Consider the following 25,491-nt stretch of genomic DNA (forward strand, 5'->3'; position numbering starts at 1 on the left):
GCTCCCCGCTCAGCGGGTAGCCTGCTTCTCCCTCTGCCCCTCCCCCTGCTCACACTCGCTCTCCCTCTTTTTCTCTCTCAAATAAATAAGATCTTTAAAAAAAATGCCCTCAGGTTTAGGAATGCCCCCCGGGAGCGGGAGCAGAGCCCACGGGTGCAGCTGCCCTCCGCTCCTTCGGAAAAGCCGCCACCACCCCCCACACCCCGAACCTAGACCCCCGCGGGGCGCCCAGGCGACCGGGAGCACTGCTGATGGGCGCGGGCGCCGCGAAGGCAGCAAGCCCCACGCCGCGGGAAAGGGCTTCCCGCCAGACGGCAAAAGGACGACATGTCACCAGGAGCTGGCGAGGCGCCAAAGGCACCACCACAGAGGGAACGTGCCGTCTGGAGTAGCTGCATCTCCTGGGGGCCTGCCCTCTACCGACGCCCTCGAGTTCGGAAGGCGGGGAGGGCGGCGAGGGCGACCCGCGGCTTCCCACGTCGCCCCTGCGCTGCTGCTGTCCCACCTCAAAGGGGGGCCGGGCAAGCCCTAACCGGACAGCTCACACTCCCGGCGCTCCGCTTCTGCGTCCGGGGGGTCGGCCTTCGGGGAGCCCCCCCCCACCCCGCCCGCTCCACCCGGTCCGGGCGAGCCCATACACGTCGCCCGCAGGTCTGCGCTCGGCCGTCAGACGCCATCAAAGCTGTGCCCGCGTTGGCCCGAGGGTTCCCCCCCGCCACTATAGATGCCGAGGACATCAAAGACCACAGCGGTACATGATCTTCCCACCCCCTTACCCCACTTTCCGGATGGCTCGAGAAGTGACACGAAGTCCCAAAGGGTCCAAGAGGAGGAGCTGGGCCAAGAGCGTCGGCGGAGCGCCTTCCTCCGCCGTCCTGTGGCACGCTGCCCGGGGCCCGCAAGCCGGCTGCTCTGGGCGGTGGACACCACAAGCAAGCTGGCGCCAGGCCTCCCTGCGCGAAGGGGACGCCCTCCCGGGAGAACAGCAGCTCCGTTTCCCCGCCCAGCTGGGCACCACAGCCCCGCTCCCGCTTGGGAAGATGGGGGGCGGGGGCCCTAACCAAATGCATTATTTTTTTAGTTCTCGAAATGAAACATCTGGCACCTGCTCCTTCCTCGTATCTTGTATAGTGGTTGCTCCCTTCTTTTTAAATACCAAAGCATCAGTCAATAGGGAGGGGGGCAGGGCGGCCCCATCCCCAGTGACAGCAGCCCCGGGGCCGCGCCGCCCCCACTAGCACCAGCAGGCGGCCCCCGATGACTGCAAGGTCCCCACCAGGATGGAGGCGTGGAAGCCCCTGCGAGAAGCTCTGCTCCCAGGTTCTCCTCCGGGGAGCATTCAGGGTGGCCTGCACCAACCACGCGGACGCGCAGGGGACGGTCCTGCTCTGGCAGGAAGAAGTGCCGTTCTTCCAGGAGCACCGCGAAGGGCTTACCTCCCGAGACCTCTGGGACAGTGCCCGGCTGCCCTTGGACGTCCTGGAGTAGAGGAAGTAACCCACGCGGCCGTTTCCTTCCAAGCCACGGTCCCTAGTCTCCCTTCCATTACCCCCTCCCAAAAAGTCATGGCCACACCTCCGTCTGCTTGCCCTGGAGCCTCCGACGTCTCTGGTCCCATCGCCAGGGCCCACCCGGAGCCGGCGGGCGCTCTCACAAGACCCCGTGGTCAGCGTTTTTCCGGGGGGCTGCACCCCAGATATCCCTCCCCGGGGCGCCCCTCTGTGGGCCAGTCCGCCCTGAGGCCCTCATCGCGGTTCTGCAGCTAAAATGTCTCCCTCCTCGATGCTCTGCAGCTGCAGCCTCTGACCCGCAGGAGTCCTGCTGCCTCGGCGGCCCCCGAAGCCGGCCCCTGGGACCGTCCGTGCTGCGGCCAGGACCCCGGGCAACGCCTCCTCCCCGAACAGCTTGATCTTGGCTTCGGCCTCTATGACTTTGGCCAAGCTGGCCGCATAACTGTCCAAGGACTCGTGCACTTCGGCTTTCACATGAAGAACAGGGTTCCTGGCAGCATCTGACGGGGAAGCAGAAAGGTTAGCCGAGAACTGCGAGCCGCGACTACGGGGAATGTGCCCGCGGATACTTCACGGCCCGGGGAGGGGGCGGCGCAAACCGAGGGCGTGGGTTCTGTGGCCACGTTCCCTAGGCTCGAATCCCTGACGTCCCAGGTCCTACCTGGGGAGGCGTGGAACTGACCTGCTTCCTCACCTACAGAGAGAAGGTCACGGGGCACCTCTTCCTAGGGTCAGGAAACTGTGATCATTAAGCAATTCTTTCTGAGACCTCTAGGTCTGGCCCACAAGAGAGGCTTGATAAATACTTCCTAGGAATGATATTCAAAATTCCACACCTTTGAAAGAATTCTCTGGTACTTCAGCTCCCTAGAACCATATAATGCCTATCTCCTGGCCACACTGGCTCACGCCAGCCAGAACCTCAAGGTTGGAAGTAACATCAAGGTCTGCGCCCCACCCAAGATTAGGAGCCCTGACAACTCACACCAACAGAGACAGCGAATCTTCAACCTCACACCCAGTGCCTTACTATTACTGCCCTGGCTGCCCATCTGTCCCCTGCCATTTTGGGGGGGGCAGTTCATCCCCTACCCCTCACATTTTCTGGAGAGGGGGCAACTTCCGCCCCACGTGATGAACAGTCCCTGTGTCATCCATTTCGGGGAATCTGCAGCCAGCCCCGGCGTGCTTCACACACGTGATGAAGGAAGAGGGGAGGGACACGTGGCCTCCCCCGGCCCCTCTCCCCTGTGCTCCTCTCTGGCTGCAGACAGGCGGCCCTCCCAACTGCCATCCCCACTAAGCAGGCCTGATGCAGCCAGACTGGCCTAGGTGGGCTGGGCGGATCAGGGAAGGAGTCACTCATTTTTTATTCCCGGGGGTAAAATATGATAAAGCCCACAAGGCTGCAGGCCAGACTCTGTCCTGGAGTCTACTTTGTCTCTCTGACCACTGTGACTGCCCCACAATTTGGCTGGGAGAAAACCTGGGATTCACCGCCAACCCAAGGCTCTGACAGGGCTCTCCCTTCCTGTCACAGTCAGCATCCCTGAGTCCCTGACACCATGTCCACACCCGTCGTGCTGGTGGCTGTCCTCACATGCTGGGATTCGGAGCAGAGAGGACCTTCCTTCCGTGGGCACTCTGCACAGTCCCCCATCCCTCTTCTGATCAGCGTGTCTGGATGGGAAACCAGACCCTAACACTTGTCTCCCACCTGTCCTGATTCCAACCCTAGCACCAAGCTGCCTCTGGAACGGAGGGTCTGGTTTCCCATTCAGAGGCGACTGGGGGCTGGGGCTGGAATCAGGACAGGTGGGAGAAAAGCACGGGCGCCACAGAGCTCATTCTGTTCACGGAACTCTCGGGCCCTCATCGACTCCAGGGCCAACGGATGGTCACGGGGGGATGGTCGCAGCGGCAGCCTCTGCTGATCTAGGAACACTTGGGGGGCCACTGCTTCCATTTCCCACGTGAGGAAGCGGGGCTCAGAGCGGGCAAGTTCAGATCTCTGCCCACGCCTGACCCAGAAAGGAGAGAAACTACGGAGGGCTCAGACTTTTACCCAATCCGGCAGCTTCCCGAGGAAAGAGATGGGAATCAGGATCTGTGTGTGTGTGTGTGTGTGTATGTGTCCACCTAGAGTTCAACAGCCCCTCCCTTCCCACCTTCCCACTCCAGCAGTGGGAGGCCTGAGGCCAAGTGTGACGGGCGGGGCTGGAAGCAAGCAGGGCGGGGAGGGCAAGGCGGGGAGGCCTGGGATGCTGGGGATGGGAGCAGGGCTGAGCCAGGGAATTTGCCCAGGTCCATGCCTGTCCCCCCAGGCGGCCCTGAAGCATCAGCACACACCCACCTTTGATTTGCTCCACTTGATCCTCAAAGGTCACGGAGCTCCTTCTCTTGGGGGGGGGGCAAGTACAGTGGGAGGGAGGGTTGTCATCAGATGTGTAGTCCTCAAGCAGCATCACGTCTGTTCCTAAAACCAAGCGTGGGTTGTGCACACAGAACTGGCGAAGCAAGGTCCTCCTTCTCCACCTCTCTCCACCCCCCTGCACCCTCTCTCCCATGTGTTCAATCCCGCCAACAGGTGCAACTCCCCGCCTGCAGCATTTGTCCAAGAAACACTGGGTGCATCACCTCATTTCGGGGTAGCTGCAGCCGGAGCCCCGGGGCTGCTTCAGACACAGGAAACACAGCTGTGTTCCCCAGACAGCAGGTTATGTGCCACAACTATAGTGACTCAGGGCATTGAGCCAGGCCTGGGACGGAGGGGAGGGGGCGGCAGGGCCCTATGACAAGGAGCTCTGCGTTCTGAGGATTCTTCTTACGGTCTGAATTTCCATCATTGTTAAAATATGTTGTGCTAAATAAACATTTAAAACTTGAAAATAGAGAGTCCTTTGGGGATCAAAAAAGAATTGAAAAATATACCCCCCAAAAGAGTGGGGAAACAAAGGCAGAGAGGCAGGGGGTCCTATTAGAGAGAGCTGGGCGGAGCAGGGGTGGGGGGCTCCGGGCTGAGACGGGACCCTGGCCGGACACTGGGGCGAATGTTGGGACCAGCCTTGTTCCATCCTGGTCTCCAGCTTGCAACCCTTCAAGGCCTTAGTGCTCCGGAAACGAGGAAGACGGGGCAGCCCCGGGGTCCTCCTGCTGTTTCAGGACCGGCTGAGAGGACACCACGGCCTCACACGAGGGACTCGGGGCGAGAGGGGCCGGTGGACCAGCGGTTCAACCCACCAGCTGACAGGTGACAGAACATTCTCAGGGAACGTCCTGCCTCCAGGGAAAACTGCCCACGACAGAAGGCCGGGTCTTGGTGTCAGCCCGCGACCTACCCCAGAGTTCCACGACACTGGCTGAGGCCGGGACAAACAGGTCAGGGCAGAGATGAGTTTTCACAGGCTCCCCGCTGCCGTCAGCCCAGCTCGTGGGCACAGACTCGCCCCCGGATGCAGAGCGGAGGCCCCCGCCCACCTGCCTCTCGCCAGGGCAGCAAGCAGTGGCCGGAAGGAGGCGCTCCGGCCTGCAGGATCCCCTGGGGGGCAGCGCCTGGGCGGGGGGGTACGGGGAGCATCTGCGCTGGAGATGTGTTTCTTCAGGGAGACCAAGTTTCTCAAGGGCAGGCCCAGGGCTTGCCAGGATGGTGACAAGAGGGTGTGATCTCGGTGGAACTGCCCCTGATAGAGGGAGGACCGCCCCAGTTCACAAACGGGGATGCTCCCAGGCTTAGAAAGAGATTGAGCATGTTACCCAAGAGAACACAGCTCGGAAAAGGCCCATCAGACACAGAGAGCCGGGCAGCTGGACGCCGAGCCGGTCGCGGCCGCCAGTCTGACACCAGCAGCAACAGCTCACGGTCACCAGCACGGCTACTTTTCCAAGGGTTTCACTTCACTGGGATCTGACAACAGCCCTGTGTGGGGGAGAGCGGCACCCAAGTCCCCATGCTCTACAGGGGGAAACCAAGGCCCCGAAATGCTGGCAAACTGAAGGCCACGGCGAGAGGCCCATGCTCGGGGCCCGCCCGCCGGCTGCTAGCCTGGCACCGGGCCACACGGCAGGTGGGACACTTACCTGAGTCCTGGGAGCAGCTGAACCCAGTGTCCCCCGTGCTGCTGCTGTTCCCCAGGGGCTGTCCGCCTGCCATGAGGGCAGTGAGGTGGGGGGACAGGCCCAGGTCTGAAAGGTAAAGTCGGCACCGTCAGCACAGCCCAGGTCCCGCCGAGACGGCCACGGACCCTCCCTCTTCGGTCGTCCCCACCGGCCTCACCGCCGCCTCCCCTGTCCTCTGTCTCTGGCACACCGGGCTCTCAACCCATGGCAGAATCGGGAGTCCCCAGCTGCCCTTTCCCCTCTCTGCCTCTTGTTCCTATCCCGGGGGGGGTGTCTGCCCTGTGACAGGATTCCCCGGGCCCCCGAAGACGAAACTCTCACACCACCACCACACGCCAGAAGGCAGGTGGCAGGGAAAACGTGCGGCGTGTGGTCTTGGGAGATGGCCTTCCAGTTAAACATGGGATGTGGGTGCACCGTGACCTCCTGAGATCCCACTTGAATACCGGGAAGGAATTTTCAAGAGGCGCAAACCGCAAAGTGGGAGAGAATGCCTACAAGCCGGAAGGTGAGGACAGGGGGCCTGACCCAGGGAGCGGAGGCCGGTGGCTGGGGAGGCCTGGGCGGAGGCCGGTTCTCACGCAGTGCCCCCCAAAGCCCAGGACCTGAAGGCCCAGGAGCCTCTGCAGCAGGTGGGGCTGGACAGAAAGTCTCCGTAGGCAGTGGCGGGTCCCGTCCACCACTCTGCCCAGCCGAGGCTCAGGAGCTCGGGCCCCTTGTTGGCAGGAGGGGATAACCCGGGGCCGGCCTCAGAGACCCCTGCCACGGCTGAGGCGACACCGGCTAAACCGCGGGGGCAGTGACAGGCCACAGAGTGAACAGCGGGACCCCCGCCCCTCAGTTCCCGCAACCTGGCCAGGAGAGTGAGAACCCTTTCAGGGGCGGTCGAGCGGCCAAAGCGCCTCAGTCAATGGGCCTCGTGCGCCCCCACGCAGGGCCCCCGCCCGCTCCCAGGTCCTCGCCACCAACATGGAGGAAGGCCAAGGTCACTAGACGCTCAGGGAGAGGCATTAGCTTGAAAGAGATGAAGGAATACAAAAGAAAGAAAGAAAAGAGAAAAAAATGGATCTCAGAGGAGACAATGGAGGAAGCTTAAGAATTAAAAAAAAAAAAAATTTTACTTGAGTCCCCTGAGAAAGTTGAGAGAATAACGACTCCATGGAGACCACAGAGGTCACGGGAAGGAGCTCTTGGCAGTTAAAGCCGCGGCACACGAAGTCAAACCCCCCTGGCCTGGACTGAATGAGCACCCACCCTCCCCCGCGGTTTGCCTACAGACCGGACGGGCCTTCCGAGGGTACGAGGTGATGGACAGCACGCTTCCCTTCCTTCCCCGGAGCCCAGGAGGAGACAAGAAGGGCAGGCTTCTCTCCGAATCACCCGTCCGTGAGCTTGGGGAACTGCGCTCGTGCGGAGCGCGCCGGTGGAGTGGACTGGGGCCAGAGAAGACCCCGCACGCGCTCATCCCCATCCTGGGCCTTGGCCTCAGCCCGTGACCACGGCTCGGCAGGAAGCCCGGCCCGGGGAGGGGCCCGCAGGGGGCCAGGCACTGCCGACCGGGGTGGCCGAGGCCGCGGTGGGTTCGGGACATGTCTCTGAGGCTGCGGTGAGAGCCAGAACATGGCCTGGTCTCCAGCAGCGGGACGAGTCGTCTGAGCCAGACCGCTGTGGCTGGGCTGGAAGGTCTGGACCGGCCGCCCGGCGGCCCTGCCCCATCCTGTGTTTACCCGGCATTTACCACTCCACAGTGGGCGCAGTTACCCTGGGATTTTTCACACGAAACAATAACATCTACCGGGTTGGGCCCAATCCAAGCCCTGTTACAAAATTAAAATAAAAAAGGCACAAAGGTGACAGACCCCGGGGATCTGATCAAGCCTGGGGTGACTCAGAGTCACTAGTGCCCTGCAGTTCTGAGCTGAATCGGGCACTCCGAAGTCACCGGAAGCCCTCTAGGTGGCACCAGGAATGGAACGTGTAAAAGCAGGTGGGGAAACTCAAAGGTCCCAGGGTGGCCTTCCCTCCCTCCAACCCTGACCTCCCCAAGGGGCCCTGCAACAAGGCATCTCTCCTGTGTGTGTCCGCATCCTTCTCTCCAGAGGACTGCTAGAAAGGCTCTAACCTAGTTCCAGGAGCTTCGGGCACCAGGTGGCAGGCATTTGTAGAGGCTGCCTTCCCACGGTGCCCAGGCCACCCTCCCAGGCTGGGGTGGGGTGGGCCCTGGGCTTTCTGCCCTGCCTGGGATGGAGGTCTGAGTCACCCGGTGGACGAGTTGCTTGGAAGGGCAGCTTGCCCTATCTCCTGAAGGCTCCTGATCACCCGAAGCCACCTGTCAGCTCTGGATTTGTGGTCTGGCCTCGCCAGACCACGTGTGAGCATTCAGCTCACCTTCCAGCACTAGAAGTCAATGTCAGCTCCAGAGCTGACCCAGATCTCCATTCCTCAGGGAGCCTCCCAGGCAGCAGGCACTTTGGTGGCTCAGTGACAGATAAAAACTTAAAAACCTTAGGGAAAACCTTTGCCTTTGCACTTCTTCAGCTTGGAGCTAACAAACCCACTGATTATGGTGGAAATCTGTGTATGAAATAAACATGACGACGTGTTTCTCAAACTCCTGGCCTCCCTGAGTCAGCGGGGAAGCTCCAGATATTTCTGGAATTCCTCTCTGCCTCTGCTCACAGCACGCTGAGGATTCCTTGGTTAAAACTTCCCAGGTGGCCACCCAAGTGGAAAGGAACAAAACCCAGACAGCTTGCAGTCCTTTGTGGCTCCTTTTAGAAGGGATCTCCCCTTATTTCTTTCCCTGTGCGACCACCGGGGCTCGGGCACTGAGGGAGAAGGCCCAGAAGCTGATTTTGGTTCTGGAGTCTGGGCGGATCCAAGCCAGGCCCACACGGGGCGTCCAAGGAGGGTCCGCCCGGCGGCGGGGCTCAGCCAGACGGACCGAGGCCCAGAAGGCCGCGGGCGTTCCCGGTGTGGGCGGGACGCGGAGGCGCGGGGCGGGGCGCGGAGGGGCGGGGCGCCGGCCACCGGCCGCCTTGGACTCGCCAACCAAACCGCAGCTGCCGTTTCCCGCCCCTTCTCCTGGCCGCAAGACCTCCGCCAGCACCGTCACAGGTGATCTGCATGGAAAACCTCGGCCAAAAACAGACGCTTCTTTTTGTGCTAGCTACCCTCTCCTCCTCCATTCTCTTTCTCGTTCTTTTTCTTTCCCCATTCCGGCTTCCATGGAATATAAAGCAGGTCATATTTTTTGCCTAGAAGACAAGTGATTTACAAAATGGGAATAAGTTAATCAGAGAAACGAAACCAGACCCTGGATGCAGTCCTGGCTCACAAGGCGTACTTGGACACAGGAATTGGCCAGGGGCAGGCAGGGCATGGGCACTTCAGTGGTTAAAATCCGGGGTATGTAGACATTCTTTTTTTCCTCTGGTCAAAATAAAAAGTCCCTCCCTTGATCTCAGGGTCGTGAATTCAAGTCCCACGTTGGGCATGGAGGCTACTTAAAAAAAAAAAAAAAAAGCGGAAAGTCCCTGACTTCCTTCCTCTCTCAAGAAGAAACATTCCATCAGCCCATGAAATAAATCAGTGATGTTGGTTTGTTATTGCCTCACAGAAAAACTCTATCACCACCACCACGGAGTATTCACGATAATTATGAGCTATCTTTCCACCCTCTTGAGAGGGAAGTTGGAAGACCTCTCTCAACTGTAATCTGAACTAGCTTTTTCCAGTTGATCTAAATGTCTTCAAAATCTCTCTTCCAATAGCACTTCCAGGTGATAATCTCCCTCAAACATGACCCAAAAAATCCAGCTATGTCCCCACTAGAATAACACGGTACTAACGGCTAGAGGCAAGATCCACCAATGCATGCTAAAAATACTGGGTGAAGGCTGAAGGAGAAAGAGGATATTTGCACAGCCTCAAAGATCTCCCCCATTGTGTGTATTAATTGCAATGGAAACCACAGTGACTTTACAGGGGAGAAACCTGACAGATACCCCTGAACTGTATGGACTGAAAGTGTCCCCCCAGAATTCATATGCCCTAAGCCCCAGTGTGATGGCATCTGGAAACAGGGCCTTTAGGAGGCAATCAGGAGTAGATGAGGTCATGAGGGTGGGGTCCTCAGAAGAACAGACCTTGTTCTGTCCTGTCTCCCCGCATCCCCATCATGTGAGCCCACGCAAGAAGACAGCTCGGAAGAGCGCTCTCACCAGAACCCAACCGTGTGGCACCTGATCTCAGACTTCCAGCTGCTGGAACTGTGACGACTCTGTGTCTGTGGTGTAAGCCCCTCGTCTATGATATTCTGTGACAGGAGCCTGAGCTAAGACATTAAGCATCAAGGTAACATGAACGAGTGGGCGCCTGGGTGGCTCAGATGGTTAAGCGTCTGCCATCGGCTCAGGTCATGATCCCAGGGTTCTGGGATCGAGTCCCGCATCGGGCTCTCTGCTCCTTGGGAGCCTGCTTCTCCCTCTGCCTCTTTCTCTCTCTCTCTGTCTCTCATGAATAAATAAATAAAATCTTTAAAAAAAAAAAAAAAGGTAACATGAACTAGTAATAAGACATATGCCCCTGACGTGACCACTACAGAGCACAGCACCCTCACAGCATCCCTGCCCAAAACATACGACCTCATTCTAATCCTGAGAACACATCAGCTAAATGCACCCGGAGGGGCCTTCTACGAAATCCCTGACCAGGGCTCCCCAGAGCGTTACTGTCATGGGGGCCAAGGGAAGAATGAGGACTTGTCAAAGCTTGAACAAGACAAAGAGGGCCATGACATGATTGTGAACTGGATCCTAGGTGGGACAATGGGTGAAATCCGAATCAAACACATAGTTAATATTAATGTCTTAGTTTCGGTAACTGTTGTGGTTTGGCCAGATGTTAACACCAGGAGAAGCAGGGTAGATGCAATTCTCTGTACCCACTTCCCAGCTCTTCTCCAAGTCTAGAATTATTTCAAAATAAAAAAGGGTTAAAAAAAAAAATCTATCTCAGCCTAGAGTAATTCCTCTGGGTCTCACCAAAGGTGAAAGGATTGTCTCCAGAAACTTGTCAGCTCCCTAATCGTTACCAGATGGAGGAGCAGCTTTATACACAGGAGACGGTGACATCTGGGGGGGGGGGGGCTGGGCACAACGTGAATTACTGGTGACAATACGAGGAAGCCGCTGACCAGCAAGAACGGCCCACGGAGGAGCGTGTTCGGGGATGGGCAGCTGAGGCCGGGCGGCAGTGCCTGCAAGTGGGATGTGCTTTACAGAACACGGACAGGACAGGACGGCCAGGAGCGGAGGGTAGCCCAGTCCAACGCCTGGGTTCTGCTGTCGGTAGAAAGAAGGCCAGCGGGCCGTGGCTAGGCTAGCAGAAAACGGATTTCTGAACTCTGGCGTCCCCTGCCTTGAACTGCTGAGCTTGCACAAGGGGCTTGGGAAAGACAGGGGACACTCTGGGATGTTCCTTCCCCGATGGGACACCTGGGCTTGGAGCCTCTGAGAGCTCAGCCATCAACACGGCAGAGCGCCCTAGAGGACCACAGGCTACTCCTGGCTGAGGTGGGCACTCCTTTCCCAGCAGGTTCCCAAGTTACCTGTGATCCTGTTGGAAATGCTGAAGAGCCTGGAAGCCCTCTGCCGCGGCACGAACGGCTCCCGGTGGTACCGATCCCCAAAGCACAGGCCCAGCAGCTCCTTGCGAACCGTCTTGTTCCAGAGCCCATAGATCAGGGGGTGGCAGATGGCGCTGGTGAAGGACAGCCACGTGGCCCAGGTCTCCAGGGTCGGGGAGACATAGTTCTTCCCCCAGAGGGCCTCGGAGGTGATGACAAGCATGTAGGGGCCCCAGGTGACCATGAAGGCCCCGAGGACCACCAGGATGGTGATGAGGGCTTTGCACTGGTTGGCCGAATAGACCACGCCCTGAAAGGCGTTCCTCCTGCTGCCGGAGGAGGAGGTAGAGGTGCTGGAGTTCTTCCTCCCACCCCTCTGGGCGTCCTCCTCCACGAGGACCACCGCGCCGCAGTGCACCTTGCGCGCCTTGACCCTGGCCACACGGAAGATGAAGCCATAGCACACCAGCATGACCAGAAAGGGGAACAGGGCACACCAGATCTGCCAGAAGGCCGTGTAGCCAGGCTCCCGGTGCCACGCTGCCACACACATCCACTTGAACTCGTCAAACTCCACCGACGACCAACCCAACAGAGGGGGCAGGCAGCCGATGAGGGAATGGAGCCAGATGTAGACAAGGGCCATCACAGCTCGGTTCCCCGTGATCTTCATGGGGTACACCATGGGGTACAGGACAGCATAGTAGCTAGAGAAAGGATGAAGGGAGACAAGAGACAGCAGTCAAACAGGGAAAATATCCCCGAACGGGCACCCAGTGCTCTCCGATGTGGGGAGTTTTGCTAAACTTCTCCATCCAACCCAGCCATGGGGCGAATGCTCCTATAAGTAGCCCCTTCCCCCAACTTGTCCCCGACAAGTCACAGACGGGGCCACGTTACACAGCTTTGTGGGACCCTTCTTCTGTCAAGAGCTGGATGCGAGGATGAACCCAGAGCTCAGGCGGTCCTGTTTCCCAGTCACAGTGCCAGAGCCCAATCAGATCCAGAGCTGGGGGAGTTCTGAGGGATCCTGCCTTGAGCCAGATCACGTCTGTGTTGCCGGCATTAACCCACTTAGATCAGTTTTCAGAGGGTCATTAAAAACCAGACTAATGTGGGCGCCTGGGTGGCTCAGTCCTTAAGCGTCTGCCTTCGGCTCAGGTCGTGATCCCAGGGTCCTGGGATCGAGTCCTGCATCGGGCTCCCTGCTCAGTGGGGGCCTGCTTCTCTCTCCAGCTGCCGCTCCCTCTGCTTGTGCTCTGTCTCGCTCTCTCTCTCTCTGACAAATAAATAAAATCTTTAAAAAAAACCCTAAATATCGAAGGACTATGGGGTTCATTCATTCGAGAACATTCACCGAAGGCCTGCTGTGCAGAGCACTGTGCAGTGTACCAGAAAGGCAGCGAGGAGAGGCGGGGCGGACAGACGGTAAGAAGAGTACGAGAGTCTGGAATAGGAAGAGCTACATGTCGTCCTCACAACAACTGCCTGACGTGGTGAGTATTACCATCACCCTCATTTCACAGATGAGGACACCACAGCAGAGCAGGAAGACGCAGCCTGCCCAAGACAAGGGGAAGAAACAAGATATACAGCCAGTCCCCAACGCACATGCCAGCCGGAGTCCACACGACAGGGGCGGCTGCCAATCCCTTGGCCCTGTGTGGAGTGGGGAGGCCTGGGGGGGCCCTGGCCCAGACGGCGGGGTCAGCGCGGGCTTCCTGCAGGAAATGGCCCACAGACCCAGGTCTTCAAAGATCAGAGGCCCTGGCCCAGGAATAAGTGAGGTGGAAGGCAGCCTGGGGGGTGTGGAGACGCGAGCCTGTGCCCCAGGGGGAAGCTGCCCAGAGCGCCATCAGACAGGTGCAGAGTGGAGGCGGAGCCGGAGATGGGAGGCCAGGGGCCGGGGGCCTGCCTGGGCATGCGAAGCCTTGCAGGCCTGACCCTTGAACTGGAATGGGTGAGAGGATGTAGACCATGGGGTTGGAAGGAAACCAGCACCCTCCCCACCCAGACGTTTTATCCAAAGGAAAAGCTGTTTCATGAATAATAGGGTTTCCCCCTGAGGGCAGCGTGTGCAAACGACAGGGGTGGCCACGCGGATGCTGCCTGGTACAGACAGGATGTGAGAAAATGGCCGTGGCTATGAGGGTCACACATCTCCCGTGAAGCCTCCTCCCCCACTGGGACCATCCTGAGTCACCTCTGGGCACCAGCGGCTCAGGGACAGGGCCACAGCCTGAACTGCCCCCTGCCACACCTCTCCCGGAGGGGCTGCCTCCCCCGTCTGCACCCTTGGGGAGCACCTTCCTAACCAGAGGTCAGCCTGGGGCTGCTGATGTGGGGCTGCGGGCTCCCGCCAAGATGGAGCGTGGAAAGATAGCGTTTCTGGCGTGGGCTCTGAAGAGGATCCTGCAGGGATCCCGCCATGGCTTACGGCTATCACTGCCCCCGGCCTGGGGTAAAACAGTCTTATGCTGATACCTGGCCTCGCACCTTGCACGTCCGTGTGGCCCAGTGAAAGGAGCATGCCTTTGGAGCTGGAACACCTGGCTTCAGACGGTGGCTCTGCTGTCCACTCGCTGTGTGACCTCCGGTAGCTGATTGAACCTCTCAGAGCTTCAGTTCCATAGCACGTGCCACAGGTCTGCGCCACGAACTCAGCGGGTGAGACTGAGGGAAAGGCCCGGAGCGCACCTGCTCTTCCCACGGCAGTGGGGACAGAGCCTGGTGTCTGCCTGACCCCAACCTTTCCGCCTTCCTTCCTGAAAATGGGAGCCCGGACTGTTCACGCTGCTCCCAACCGCCATGACCGAAAGGGGACACTGGGCCCTTCTGAGTCCCGAGAGATGACACAGGCCATTCTGGTGGTCTCCTACCTCTTGCCAGGTGATGGACGAGACATTGACCTGTGTGGCATCATCCCAGCAAATGAAATGAGAGGGCGCACGCTAGGTCAGATGGAGGGGCGCCTGGGAGGTTTCCTTCACTTTTAAAAAGAAAGAAGGCAGAGATTTCTCCTTTTCTTTCTTTCTTCCTCTCTTTCTTTCTGTTTTGAGACTTACTTATTTGAGAGAGAGAGAGCGCATGTGTGAGCAGGGGGAGGGGCAGAGGGAGAGAATCTCAAGCAGACTCCCTGCTGAGAGAGGAGCCTGATTTTTTTTGAGGGCGGGGGGGTGTTCCCACAACCCCTGAGATCATGACCTGAGCCGAAACCAAGAGTCGGACACTCACCTGACTGAGCCACGCAGGTGCCCCAGATTGCTACTTTTCTCTGCCCTTTAAAAGACTGCAGGCCCTCTGACCTCAAGACACCTCAGGAGCAAGAGTGCGTCCCGGTTGGGAAGCCAGGCCTGGGGGGCGTTAACTGCCCCCCAACTCCTCTGACCAACTCCACTCTGGCAGTCATAAAAACAATTACAATTAATAAGCTGTCCTCCACAACATACCCTTCTGGCTATTCTTAACACCCAGTTATTATTATTATTTTATGGCAAGACTTCTTTATTCTAACCAATGGTACTTGTTTCACCCACTGACTAAGGTTCTGGCTGTGAGCAATTCCAGTGGAACATGACAGCAATCCTTCCCAGCTCGGTCCTGAGTCCCACCGGGACGCTGGGGTCGGTGGCCAGCTCCCAAGGGGTCAGTCTCCCCGAGTCAGAAGGGCCCCCCGCAATGGGCCAGAGTGCTGTCCATTTATATCCATACTCTCCAAGCACTACGCTGGTTTTAGGGTTTGCTTTCATTTTCTGTAAAATTCATATACAATGAAATGCACAAATCTATAGCTCTATGAAAATAGAGAACATTCCCACATCTGCCCACAAAAAAAAAAAAAAAATGGATTTCGTAGATTTGGGATTTCATTTCTTTCAACTGAGCCTCATTTAGGCCTAGTTGCAGGTTCAAAGGAAAATACAGAAAAGCAACTCCCTGCCCCGCTGCAGGCCAACAGAGGCCAAAACAGAGGGCTTCCTTTGCCTTCTGGGCTTCTAACTGGCTTCTGAAGCTCTGTCTTTTCTCCAGCAACTCATCTTTACACATGAGCCCAAGCACGAGCCCCGGTCCAAAAGAGGCTCTCACGATGTCGCGTGTAACTGGAAGTCGTTCTGCACGCCGGGGCTCTAAGGCTGAGCTCTCCTGGGAGAGCCAGCCCTCCACCAAGGACGCCGGCTGCAGGACGACCGCTCCACTCCAGACACCAACGGAGCCCGAGCCGACGACAGCTACCTCGGGGAGAACACGTTAGCTTATGCTGAGCAGTCTCCTAAAAGCACGAGTGATTTCCGTCACCATCACTGGCCATCCCACAGTTCCAGCTCCTTTCATTTATTAAACACTATTTTTAGAGCTGGGGTTTCATCCGTCCCAGGGCAAGGTGGAAACACGAGCTGCTTCCAGGCTGAGCCACAGGTGACCACGTCACAGACTTAGGGTACGAGCCTTCCCAGGTCCAATGACAGTCACCACCTGGGCCTAGGTCCATGTGGCTAGTTTAGAACACAGACATTTCCACCGAATTTCGCTCTGGTCCGCTCTGTTTTTACACTCTGTGTTTTGCTCTCTCTTCATGAGGCTATAAGATAAACGCTTTTGGCTCATCTGCCAACTTAGTTTGATGGATTTCTTCAGCGGGGGTTCTCAGCTGGGGACGAGGGGTCTCCCTGGGGACAAGAGGCAGTGTCTGGAGACACTCTGGGTGGTCCCAACCAGGGAGGACGTCCTGGAGCGCCCAGGCCGGTCCCCCACAGCAAGGGTTATCCGGCCCAAGATGTCAGCACTGCCAGGCTGAGAAACCCGGAGTTCAACTCACCGCTTGCTGGACCTGACTGGTGGCTCACTTTGCAGTCTCTGGAGGTGAGTAAGAGTCCGGACTTTACCTCCTCAGAACTGGACGAGTTACCTACCAGCCATGTGGGCTTGGGTGAGCTCACAAAGCCTCGTTCTGCTCGTCTGCAGAATGGGGGCCAGTCGAGCTGTTGCAAGAATCAGCTGGGATGAATGTTTATTAACAGCACAGTGCGGCGCCTGGCAAGTGACTACCAGCAACCCTTTCAGGTGAGGTCATGACCCGTGCCCTAGGTCTTCTCCTCTGGCACTTTCTTAGAAATGTGCCCATCTCTTTCTTCTAGTCCCATTCTCTCTGTTCCTCCTCTCTTAGGTTTTATTGCTTTTTCCTCTTCTCTCTCTCCCTCCCGACCCCTCCCCATCTCTCCCTTCCTCCCTCCCTCTCTTACGCACAGACACACACACACAGTTGCGTCTTTAGGTTTCCAACAGACTAGGGCAAATATGTAACCTCTGAAATGACCAAGATTGAGTAAAATTAGTTTACTGAAACTAAACAGGCAGAAGGAGCGTATAAGTATGTCATTTAAATGGACAGGATCAAGTTAACTGGTCCTGTCAATCTGCTTCTTTAAGCCACATGAATGACCAATAATAAAAAAAATCAACTGCGTCTGCCCTGAAGTCATCTGAAAACACCACACTTTGCGGCAGTTCCTACGCTGTAATCACAAGGATCTGGCCGCGACAGTGGCCCACCTCGGGCTTGCAGGGGAGTCACCAGAGATAACCAGGCCCTGACTGCCCGTCACCAGCGGGAGGCAGACGTCCCTTCTCGACTCGTGGCTGTGTCATGAGGAGGCGCTGGTGCCAGGCTGTGGGGCCTGTGGCGTGGGGATCAGAGCTCGAGCGGGACAAGTGTGCTGCCATGTGTTGTGGGTGTCACCCTGTCTCCAGCCACGTGCCCTGGCCACGGCCACGATGGGCCCACACACCTCCCCGGCTCCGCGCCCGGCCCAGCCCCGCGTCCATTGTCCCCGCTCTGCAGCCTGGCCGCCCCTCAAACATGTTCTGTGGTCCGGTCACCCATCCCTCTCCCCTACACTGAGCTCCTCGGCACGTCTGCTCCTCTCCCCGGGCTGTGTCTCCCCAGCACCAACCACTGTGCCAGGCCCGCGTCAGGTGCCCAGTAACTGATTCTCACAGAAACAACTGGAGGCTGTGCCTTCTGCCGGCAGGGTCCTTCCCACCGCTTACACGCCTGCACCATCCTACTCGCCGTTCTGACTAGTTAGTTCGAATGCCCCCTTTGCCCGGGAGCCAACGCAGGACTGGAGCCGTGCCAGTGGCTACTTCTGCTTTGGGTTCCCCCCCACACTCCCCTGCCAGCCGTAAACTCCTGGTGGGCAAGGTCTGTGTCCTGCCCGCGCCTGCATCCCGCCACCCTGAGCCTTCCCCAGAGTGGCCGGCCAACAAGCACCCCAGTGGGAAAGAAGGTGCTGGAAGAGGTCAGCCATCTCTGGGATGGTGCACTCAGACAGCACGATGAGAAGATCTGTCAAGCTTGCTGGGAACCCAACGTTCAAGCGAACACACAGCCCCCTTGAGCCGCCCTGTCACGCAGGCACAATCAGAGGACCCCTGAGAGGCACTTAAAAACAAATCCCCCCGCTCTGCTCTAGCCGTGTGCCCTCCCTCCGTGCCCCACAGGACCCAGGACCCAGGAAGGGACACTCAGAGATCCACGATTTTTAAAAAACACAGAAATTAGAACAGTGAGATCCCACGCCTTCCCACTGCCGACAAAGTTCCAGTTATTTTTTTTAATGTTATATAATCAGTCTTGATGGGATTGCTGACAAATGGCTACTGGAATAAAATCTGTACATCTTCTGAAAAACAACCTGCCTTTGATACATGAAGAATCTTGAAAGTGTGTTTACTCTTACCAAAAATACAATTCCACAACATACATGTTCCTCAAAACTGCTATCTAGAACAGTAAGCTAGGAAGGAACTGTAAAAATAAATTCTCATATATCCACAGGATGGAATACCATGGAACCATTAAAAATCAGGTTCTTCGGGCACCTGGGTGGCTCAGATGGTTAAGCGTCTGCCTTCGGCTCAGGTCATGATCTCAGGGTCCTGGGATCGAGTCCTGCATCGGGCTCCCTGCTCCTCGGGAGCCTGCTTCTCCCTCTGCCTCTCTCTCTCTCTCTCTGTCTGTCATGAATAAATAAATAAAATCTTTAAAAAAAAAATAAAAAAAAATAAAATAAAAATCAGGTTCTTCAAGGGCATTTGACATTTGCAGGTGGGAGAAAATGCTCATCATCACTTGCTAAGTAAAAAAGCAGGTCACAAAAACCACACGTGCCGGAAAGCCTATTTAAAAAACGTACCGTACGCTACCAAAACTTAGTAGAGGCAAATATACTAAAACCGAAACAGTGATTGCTTCTGACTGGTGGGATTATGGATTTCTTATTTTATTGTTTACATTCTCTGTATCATTTGCATTACTGGAGAAAAAAAGATATTTAGAGAGGCCAACTGATTAGTTCTGACCGACTGCTTCCTTCATTTTGCATTCCCCACAGCCACAGAGAGCCGACAGGGTCTGGCCTGGGGCCTGGGAGAGGCCTGTGCTCTGGAGGAACCATCCGCTACCACTCGTCAGCTAGACGACGGACGGTCCCGAAGGAGCCCAGCGGCTGTGTCACCCAGTGACAAGAACCCGGACTAGCCTCCTCCCCCATCCTTCAAGCTCAACCTACTCTCTCCCTTGGAAGTCAAAAACTTGGTGAATGAAGTGGCCAATCCTAGTAAGCGTGGTGAGCGTGGGGGCCCAACCAACCTGCTGGACAGCAGGCGGCCCCTTGGGAAACCCTGGACCTAATGTGTCTGACACATCACTTCCCCAGCTTCTTTTTCTCATCTATAAAGTGTGCATTAGAGGTTTTGAGAATTTTTTTTTTTTAAGCATTGGAATCTCTTTTAAAAAATAAACCCAAATGCAATAAAATCAGAGGTGCTCTGGTTGAAGGAAGGGCATGGAGGAAGAGGCAGAACTCTGCTTTCTCGTCCTCCCCAGCAGAAGCCCCCGACGTCCTCCCAAGGAACTAAGACGGTGTGGAAGTCTCAGGACCAGGTGATCTCTCGGGTCCCCCTGGGCACACAATCACTCCTTAATTCTTCAGTTCTCTGAGGCAAGCTTACCGGTCCACAGCGATGACCCCGAGTGTGAGCATGCTGGCCGAGCTGATCAGCAGGTACAGAAGGGCCGAGAAGTTGCACCAGACCACGCCAAAGATCCATTCCCTCCGAATGGAGCTGGTCGCCACGAAAGGCAGCACCAGCACGGACAGCAGGAAGTTGGACAGCGTGAGGCTGAAGACGAACTTGTTGCTGAGGGTGAGGAGGTAAGACTTCTTGTACAAGGTGACCACGATGACCAGGTTGCCCAGGCAGACAAAAATGGTGATGATAATGATGGTGATGAAGTCGGTGATGACGGCGCCCCCTTCACTACCCTCCTGGTCCGTGAGGTTGCTCAGCTCCTTCCTGTGGCTGAGGGAGGAGTTGAGGCTCATGGTCAGGGCACCTCAGCGTGCGGTGGGCAGAGCATGCCGGACCACTGGAAAAAGAAGGTAGGACCAGCGGGCAGGGGAACACTCGTCAAATCCCATCATATGCACTTGACACGAGAGCAGCAAGAGACCCCAGTTCTCCCATCAGTCCTGAGACCCTTACCCAGTCTTCCCCACTCAAGCTCCACCACAGAGGCCTGTTTTCTACAACCAACTTTGTGTGTGACTCCCTGGGTCTCCTTGAACAACGTGTTCCTCCAATCTAACCCAGTCTGTTCACATGCCCCGAAACCTTTGATGTACTGAAGGAGAGCCGATTCTTGGGCCCCGCCCCAGAGATGTTGGTCCCAGAGATCAGAGGTCCAGCCAAGGAACCTGCATTTTAAACAAGCAGGGGACAGGTGGGCTGGGCTGCTTTGGGGCCCCTGCAATTCAGGGAGGTCCCCAGACCAGCAGCGGCAGCAGCAACTGGAGCCACGGAGATGGAGAAGTTCAAGTACACGGCTGACTTCCTGGACCAGAACCTGCATTTTCATCCCATCCCCAGTTGATCCGCGTGCCCATTAAAGTTCAACAGAGAGCTTATAGGAACTTTCTGAGGTCCCTGAGCAACAAGTACAATTCATACTGAGGCATCATCGCTGCTCTTGTCAGCCATGGGGAAGGCGGGCAAGGACCCGAGCACCGAGTCTAAATAGGCACGAGCAGGCACAGTCCGAGGTCTTGGCCCACAGACACCACTGTCTGCAAGGTGCAGTCCCTGCTCTCAGGACGCTGGCTCGGCATCCTGGCTAAACCTGAAGGCTAACATCTTAACATTCAATTCTAGAGGCATGTTTCTCCAAACATTTCATCTACTTTAGCAGCCAAAAATCCCACAGACACTTCCCCCACCTGCTCTTGTTCCCAACAAACAGAACACACCAGAAAGAAGGAAAGCTTTCCTCCCATGAGCCAGATGACAGGAACCCTGGTGCCTAAACTGTCCACACACAGCTGCAGAGCCTTCCCCGCCGCCCCCCAGTTGACCTGACGCCGCTATCCAAACACCTTTGGCCACAAGGAGCTGGTGGGCTGAGAGGCAGCCCGTTCCCTTCCAGCAGTCCGGAGTGCTGGGTAGAAAGCTTCCCTTTCAAGTGAGCCTGTCTGCTGGGGGCCTGAGGCCCGCTGGCTTGAGCAACACCGAATAATCCTAATCCCTCCTCCACTCGAGCCTTTAAATGCTTCACAAGTGACTTGCTTTCCCTTCTCCAGATTTAATCTCCCGAGTTCCTAAAATGACTTCCAGACTCTTCACTAATTCAGACTCCCTGGTTTGGACTTGTTCGCAGACAGCTATGACCCTCTTGATTTGTGGTCCCCAAAACTGAATGTACCATTCCAGATGTGGGCTGGTAAGTGTGGAGCACAAGGGGGCAATTTTCTCCATCATCAGGACAATCTCCTCCTAATATTCACTCTAAGAACACATTTTCTTTCAGCACCCATATCATCCTGTTGGGCTTTTCTAACTGTGTGGTCAACTAAAACCCAAAGCTTATACAAATATGAATTTCTGTGAAGGCAGGAGTCCCCAGTCTAAAACTTATGGCATTAATGTTTTTAAGCCTAAATACAACACATTTCTACTAAATTTTATTTTGTGCATTTTGGCCCGTATTTCCAGGCTGCTGAAATATTCTGAATTTTTATTCAGTTATGCAGTATGTTAGTTACTCCAGCTTCTGTGCGATGAATATTCTTTACAGGTATGCCTTCTATGTCTAAGTCTTTGTAAGGTTATTTCTGGGTTTTGTCTTTATTTTGTAAGTTCTGAATTCTGAATTTTGTTAATTCTTATAAGTAAACTATTGGGGCACCTGGGTGGCTCAGTCGGTTAAGCATCTGCTGTGGCTCAGGTCATGATCCCAGAGTCCTGGGATCGAGCCCTACATCAGCCCCTTCTCAGCAGGGGAGTCTGCTTCTCCCTCTCCCTCTCTCTGCTCCTGCTCGCTCTCACTCTTTCTCTCAAGTAAATAAAAAAAAAATCTAAAAAAAAACTCTTATAAGTAAATTATTGATTGTGTCTCAAAATAAAGGTCCTACATGAGCATATTATTAACTGCATAAGTGATAACATGGCGGTAAAGAAAACAGACTTTGAGTCATTAGACAAATGACAAAATGGGAGAAAATATTTACAATTTATGTCTCAGAGGAAGGACTAATCATTCTAATTTATTAAGTAATTCCAAAAAAAAAAAAATAGAAAAGGTGAAAAAGCAGAAAAGTGAGCAAAAGATACAAACAGAAAAAAAAATGTAGCTATCTGAGGACTTCGATGTTAACTAAACTTCTTGTGGTCATTTCGCAGTATACACATCCATCCAATCATTGTGTCGTACCCCTTAAACTTACATGATGTTATGTGTCAGTTTAGATCCCAATAAAACCAGGCACAAAAAGACATAAACAGTTCACAGAACCAGATATACCAATTGTACTTAAACATATGAAAAGATGCCCAATGTCAGGCAAAGTAAGAGAAATGCCCACAAAACTACACGAGATACCATTTCCTCCTCTTCATGCCACAAAAACTCAAGCGTGGCATCACTCTCTGTTGGTGAAGCTGAGGGGAAATGGGCATTCTCCGCACTCACTCACACTCCACGTGTGAACACAAAAGGGAAGAGCCCTGTGGCGGGGGGTTTGGCAATATCTAACAAAGCTCCACGTGCGTGTACCCTTTGACCCAGCAATTCTATTTCTAGGTAATTGCCTGAAGATGTAAGTTCATAATATGAAATAACAGATGCACAAAGTTATTCCGTTCATTAAGGCACTAGTGGTAAAAAAACCAAAAAACCTGGAAAAACGTGAGAGAGAGAAAATAAAGTATGCATATTCATCTGCATATAAATATGCACAAATACATGTTTACTTATGCAAAAAGAAAAATAGGAAAGATAACCAGAAATCAAGATATTGATGGAAGTAAAATTTCTCTAAGTATTTTTTTACAGTTTTGATTTTTGAACCATGTAAGTATTTTATACACTAAAAAATTTTAAATACAAATGGATGCAAAAGGTAAACAAAATTATTGCAAACAGAAAAAACAAGCCTAACTGTCTGTTAGATTGATAACATAACCATACGGAGAAAAAAGTTATATCAAGTAGCTTTTAAAATACAGTATTTTGACTGCAAATCATTAATGGTAGATATTCTATGGACCAAAGAACTACTAAGTTTACTTAGTAGGCTTGATGTTGTTAATGGTGGTGTAATTTTACAACTATTTTGAATGTAGAGCAAGTGAGTCTACATGTTTATGGAGACAGGAGGCACGGATTACAGAATAGGGAAAGGAGAGGAAGGACCCCATGGTGTCAAGTTGGCTACCAGAGGTACCAGTGAGGACTCCCTATTCAAATATACAGAATCAGATCCAAGGAAATTCCCCGGCGTGCAGTCAGAAAGATTAAGAAAGTGAAACTATAGAATAAAAGGCAAATGAGAGAATGAATAGGATGTGCTTTATTACTCAAGCAAAGCAGAGTGTTTTTCACTTATTAAGGGAATCACATCTGGCAAGATGGCGGACGCAGCCGCTGTGAACATCTTTCCCGCTCCAAATTCATTGAAATGCTGGGTTAAATATGACCTGAGGTTTTAAAAAGAAAGAAAAAGAAAAGCCAAGAAAGAGAAATCCATGGGTATCAGAAACAAAATTCAAAGCCAGAGTTATAATCCCACACCTGTGGCCAGAAGAGTATCAGACCTAGTTCAAGACCCCTAGGGCTGAGGTTTTTTATGTGGGAGGGTGACTCTGAGCTCCACAGGCAGAGAACTGGAACCAATGCCCTGCATAAACAGCGGGTTCTAGAAGGGCAGCCCCCTCCATGAAAAAGGGATTAGAAAAACTCCTCCCACTGGCAAAGGGAAGCAGCAAAAACACAGTCATTTACCCGAGGCTCTGGGTGGAGCATGAAACACTTTCTTCCGTGAGAAATCAAACATTAAGTCATGTGCCATGCTGATGTGGGTCAAATCCATGCATTCTGCATGGGGCAGAAATCCAAACTAATAAATCCATGTAAAAATTAATGCTGACAAAAGTAAGCATAAAATGGCTCTGTAGTCAATTTCCACATTCAAAAAACAAACACTCAATGAAAGTGAGTGCACAGCATTCACGAGGGAGAGTCAACAAAACAAAAAGAACTGACATTCCAAGAACTTAAATTAATAGAAAAAGATGAATGAGACTGTAAAATAAATACTATTAAAAGCTTTTAAAAAAAAGGAGGTAAGAACCATAATGAAAGAACAAGACATCATGAAAAAATGGTAAGCAACCGTGAAAAAGAATCAAATAGAAATTCTAGAAATTAAAATTTTAGTTGTCAAAATTAAAAACTCAATGGTTATGCTGAACAACAGATTTAGCTAAAGAGAAAGATGGTAAACTGGAAGACAGCTCTGAGGAAATTACTCAAAATGCAATTAAAAAGATTAAACTGAAAGTATGAAAAGGCAAGATTCATGGAGGACAGGATAAGAAGATCCAACATAAGTTCAACAGAAGGGCAGCAAGACATTAAAGAGAATGTGGGTAGCAGACGCTGCTTGGGGCCTACCCAACCACCACTCTGGTTTTTCTTACTGGCAGAGCTCTGACTTTGTTTTGGTGTAATCCTCCAGTGACTCAGAGAAGGTTGATCCTCCCTACTTCTGGAAGCTAGATCCTGGTTGGTCTAAAGTAATCATTGTGTCCCTTCTCCTTGCAATCCTGGCAAAGTAGTCAGGAGGAGGTTTGGGGTTGGTGGGGGTGGAAATGGGGACATCTGGGGAAAGCTGCTCTGATCTCACAAAGACACTATGAAGAAAAATCTTTTCCAAGGGCCCTAACGGCAAAGAAAGCACAGAGCTGAGGCAAAGAAAGCACATCTTGGGATCTTTAGAGGTGCTCAGCCAGCGTGGTGAACATGGCAAAGAATGGTCAATCCTCGGGCTGCTGAATTAGCAAACCTTCAAGTCACTTCATCCTGGCTTCTTGTTATGGGAAATACATTTCTTAAAATGATTTTTAGATCTATTTTCAGTTAAGTTTCTGTTACTTGAGTCCAAAGCATCCAATTTGCATTAGGTTGGACCTACACTGTCCACATCAAAGTTGACACAGTTCTTAAAGGGAGGACTGAACATTTTCTAGAATTAAAGAAACACATGAGTCCTCAGAATGAAAGGGCATATCGAGTTCTAAGAGTAAATCAGAAAAAGTCTGGGACACCTGGGTGGCTCAGCTGGTTAAGCAGCTGCCTTCGGCCCAGGTCATGATCCCAGGTCCTGGGATCGAGTCCAGCATCCGGCTCCTTGCTCAGCAGGGAGTCTGCTTCTCCCTCTCCTTCTGCCGCTCCCCCTGCTTATGCTCTCTCTCTCTCACTCTCTAACAAATAAATAAAATCTTTAAAAATAAAAAATAAAATAAGTCTGTATCAAGGCACATCACAGTGAAAAATGACAAACATCAAGACACAGAGAAACTAGTAAATGCAAGTTTTCTGATAAAGAAGTAAAAATTAGATAAACAGCAGACTCTTCTTTTGAAGAAAACAGAAAATAAAGGCCAGAAAACCATGGAATGATCTCCTCAGAGTGCTGAGGAAAAGAACTCTTGCCCTAACATTCTAGAACATCATTCAAGAGAAGGCACAATATACTTCTATGGCAAACAAAACCTGAATGTTCACTAACTGTAAACTGACTGAAAGATCTACTTAAAGACTCAGTCCATCAAAGAACCCAAAATCCCAAATATAAGTAGGGTGCAATAATCAACTGTTAGAAAAGAAACTGGCAAATA

At 53.7% G+C, this 25,491-nt stretch overlaps 1 protein-coding gene across 2 annotated transcripts; it reads right to left on the bottom strand.

The window, feature by feature from the left end:
• Nucleotides 1-1,109: 1,109 nt before the first annotated feature.
• Nucleotides 1,110-19,658, bottom strand: GPR161 (G protein-coupled receptor 161). Of its 2 annotated transcripts, none has more exons than XM_031030544.2 (5): nucleotides 19,270-19,658; nucleotides 11,239-11,963; nucleotides 5,589-5,693; nucleotides 3,865-3,987; nucleotides 1,110-2,011 (listed from the first exon to the last, which is right to left on the bottom strand). In XM_031030544.2, exons 1-5 carry the CDS (start codon nucleotides 19,641-19,643, stop codon nucleotides 1,746-1,748), a joined length of 1,593 nt encoding a protein of 530 aa, XP_030886404.1. In that variant the 5' UTR covers nucleotides 19,644-19,658; the 3' UTR covers nucleotides 1,110-1,745. The 2 variants fall into 2 exon arrangements, with proteins under 2 accessions (XP_030886404.1, XP_081680674.1); XM_081824548.1 differs by lacking the exon at nucleotides 19,270-19,658 and adding an exon at nucleotides 13,753-13,905.
• Nucleotides 19,659-25,491: the final 5,833 nt, after the last annotated feature.

This window comes from Leptonychotes weddellii, chromosome 6 (genome assembly GCF_054177405.1).
Source record: "Leptonychotes weddellii isolate Sample4059 chromosome 6, ASM5417740v2, whole genome shotgun sequence".
NCBI lineage: Eukaryota > Metazoa > Chordata > Mammalia > Carnivora > Phocidae > Leptonychotes > Leptonychotes weddellii.